Raw genomic sequence first — 2,504 nt, 5'->3', positions numbered from 1 at the left:
GACTAGTTGCATACTTAGTGTATAAATAAAAGTTATTTTATCATTATCAAGAAAATACCCAAGTTCATTAAACTCGTTTTATTTCGTTAGTCTACTTAAACAACAATACAGCATGCAAAGTTTTTTTTAAACTAAACGACACTTTAAGTTGATTTATCACGTCAAGTAATTTTTATTTAAATTGTGAGCAAAATACAGCAGTTAGTAAGTCTGCCGTCTACTTTATGAAGCTCGCTTATGTCCACCATTATTTTTTGATCAACTTCTATTTCTTCTAATGCCTACATAACAAGATGGTTTATTGTTGTATCGTATTAATATTTAGTTAGTATAACATAGTGTTTTAATTTCAATACATAAAAAATAATTTTAAACGTTTACTTAAGTTTACCTTTTTTTCTTCCCTCTTCCATTTCATTTCGGGGTGTAATAGTAAGGAACCATCTTTAGTTTCCAAATATATCACGTTTGCTTTGTGAATATCTCCAAAAAATTCAATAAACTTATAACGTTCCAATGCTTTGTCCTTTACTTCCTATAGTATGAAGTTATTTTACTCATTTATTAATAGAAAAAATATGTTTATTTTGTACGTAAGCATGTACCACGCACATAGCTTAGTGCGTTATTGCAGACCTGCAGTAATAACTACTTTCAGCAAAATAAATTGCCTAACTTTCATTGGTTACGTATGCTTACGTAGTTAGTTTCGTAACAGTTTACAGAGACAATTCTAGTATAAAAACACGTTTACTGACACGAGTGTTAGTGGGTTGTAATCTAGTACTTTCGATAACAATTTATTCAGAAGCTTTCTTTTCAGAATAACACATGTATGAATTAAAAACAAATTTACAACTTTGTTTAAGTGAATTAAAGAGTAAATTAAAACACTTACGTACTTAGTTTTTATTTAAAAACCTCGTAGATTTCAAATGTAAATTTTTATTAAAATTTTACTTTTTATGTTTTAAAACCAAAAGCTTTATACTAGTTGTAACGTCTTCATATTTTATTCAAAAACAACTACAAAAGGTAAACCAATAAAGTAATTAGACAAAGCTTTATTTAGATTCCTATGGATTTAATTCCTTTATTTAAGTCGTATTTAGTACAAAAATACAATATTATGTTTTTTTTAATATAGTTTATAAAGAATAAGTTTTAAACTTAATTAAAACAATCAACGACAGCTTATTTAAGTAATGAAAGTTGTCGTAGGCTATTTTATACCCTCAGTGTGGCTCTCGTTGCTTCAGACACAGTTGATACGAGAATGGCGTCGCAACCAGCCATTGACATGAAACTTTTTAAATGTACGTTGTCAGTGACTGGAACTCCATGAACTTTTATGTCCTTGAAGTGAGAGTTCAAAACTTTTATTCCTGCTTCGTTTGTTCGAGAGCTGAGGCCGACAAACAATTCGCGACCTATTTAATTTATTTGATTTTTGAACAAAAAATAAACTATAAAGAAAGTTTTTTAACAACTTAACAATAAATCATCTAAAAAAGTTAAGTAATCGTCGTTACTAAATTTAGTGTTACAATTATTACTTTAAACCTGTGTATAAGACATCAGCACCGTCTAAAGTTGCATCTTCATCTAGATTACTCATTTCTGTGATCTCTAGTCCGGGAATCATCTTTAATGTGTTAATGATTTCTTCTTTCTAATATTAAAAAGTAATTTTTGACCATTGAGAAAAAACTGACCTATATAAAATAAAAAAACCTCTTGACGTCGGCATTGATATCCGCTTGTTGTTATCAGTGCTTTTGAACCAACGACAACCGCTATATCTTCGACAAATACGCAGTCTGGTAAACTTTCATCAGCCTCTATGTGGTACACCTTTAAGCCTATCTCTCTGTAAATTTTACTTTTATATACTATTACTATAATTTTCACTTAGTTCTTGTTCTTATTAGCTTTTTTTTGCAAAAGTAAAAAGTTTGCTAAAAACACAATATAGTTTTTAAAAGAATCAGTATATCTACAAAAGAAAATATTACAGTATAATTTTTTTTATAAAGCAAAATATGTTTAAGTCCTAAAGGGCTTTTTGTTTGAAAACTACAAATAACTACAAAAAAATTTTATAGTTCATAGTAATTCAAAAAAGACATCAATATGCTTATAAAAACCCAAGTATTTGTTTAAAATTTTCGTGTTGAGCCTTTGCTTTTTCAATATCTACTTCAGTCTCTTCGGTTCTAATTGCCTCCTTTGCAAGAGTGTCCGCAACATTTCGCACAACCACAGTCTTGAACATAAATTTTTTCTTACAAAATTCCATAGCTTACTTGCTTATTTAACCTTAAAATTCTATGTTAAATTTGTTTTTTTAAATACTAATTTTAGAAAATATAGTTTTAAATTATGTAACCCTCTTTGAATTAGTATTTGTACTTAAAATTAAATCATCAAAACGTTCTAAAGTATATATTTAACAATTTAAACTTTCGATAATAATTTGAACAAGATTTTATTTATATTTTAAG

At 27.8% G+C, this 2,504-nt stretch overlaps 1 protein-coding gene across 1 annotated transcript; it reads right to left on the bottom strand.

Annotated features, from left to right (window-relative positions):
• Window positions 1-176: 176 nt before the first annotated feature.
• LOC145837912 (N(G),N(G)-dimethylarginine dimethylaminohydrolase 1-like) lies at window positions 177-2,299 on the bottom strand. Its single transcript, XM_082945404.1, has 6 exons — window positions 2,148-2,299; window positions 1,735-1,870; window positions 1,564-1,672; window positions 1,234-1,430; window positions 392-535; window positions 177-281 (listed from the first exon to the last, which is right to left on the bottom strand). The coding sequence occupies exons 1-6, from the start codon at window positions 2,297-2,299 to the stop codon at window positions 177-179; spliced, it is 843 nt and encodes a 280-aa protein (XP_082801530.1).
• Window positions 2,300-2,504: the final 205 nt, after the last annotated feature.

This window comes from Thalia democratica, chromosome 1 (genome assembly GCF_965202585.1).
Source record: "Thalia democratica chromosome 1, ktThaDemo2.hap1.1, whole genome shotgun sequence".
NCBI classification, from domain to species: domain Eukaryota; kingdom Metazoa; phylum Chordata; class Thaliacea; order Salpida; family Salpidae; genus Thalia; species Thalia democratica.
The sequence above is the reverse complement of the archived record's forward strand: the minus strand, read 5'-3'. Positions and strand labels throughout refer to the sequence as shown.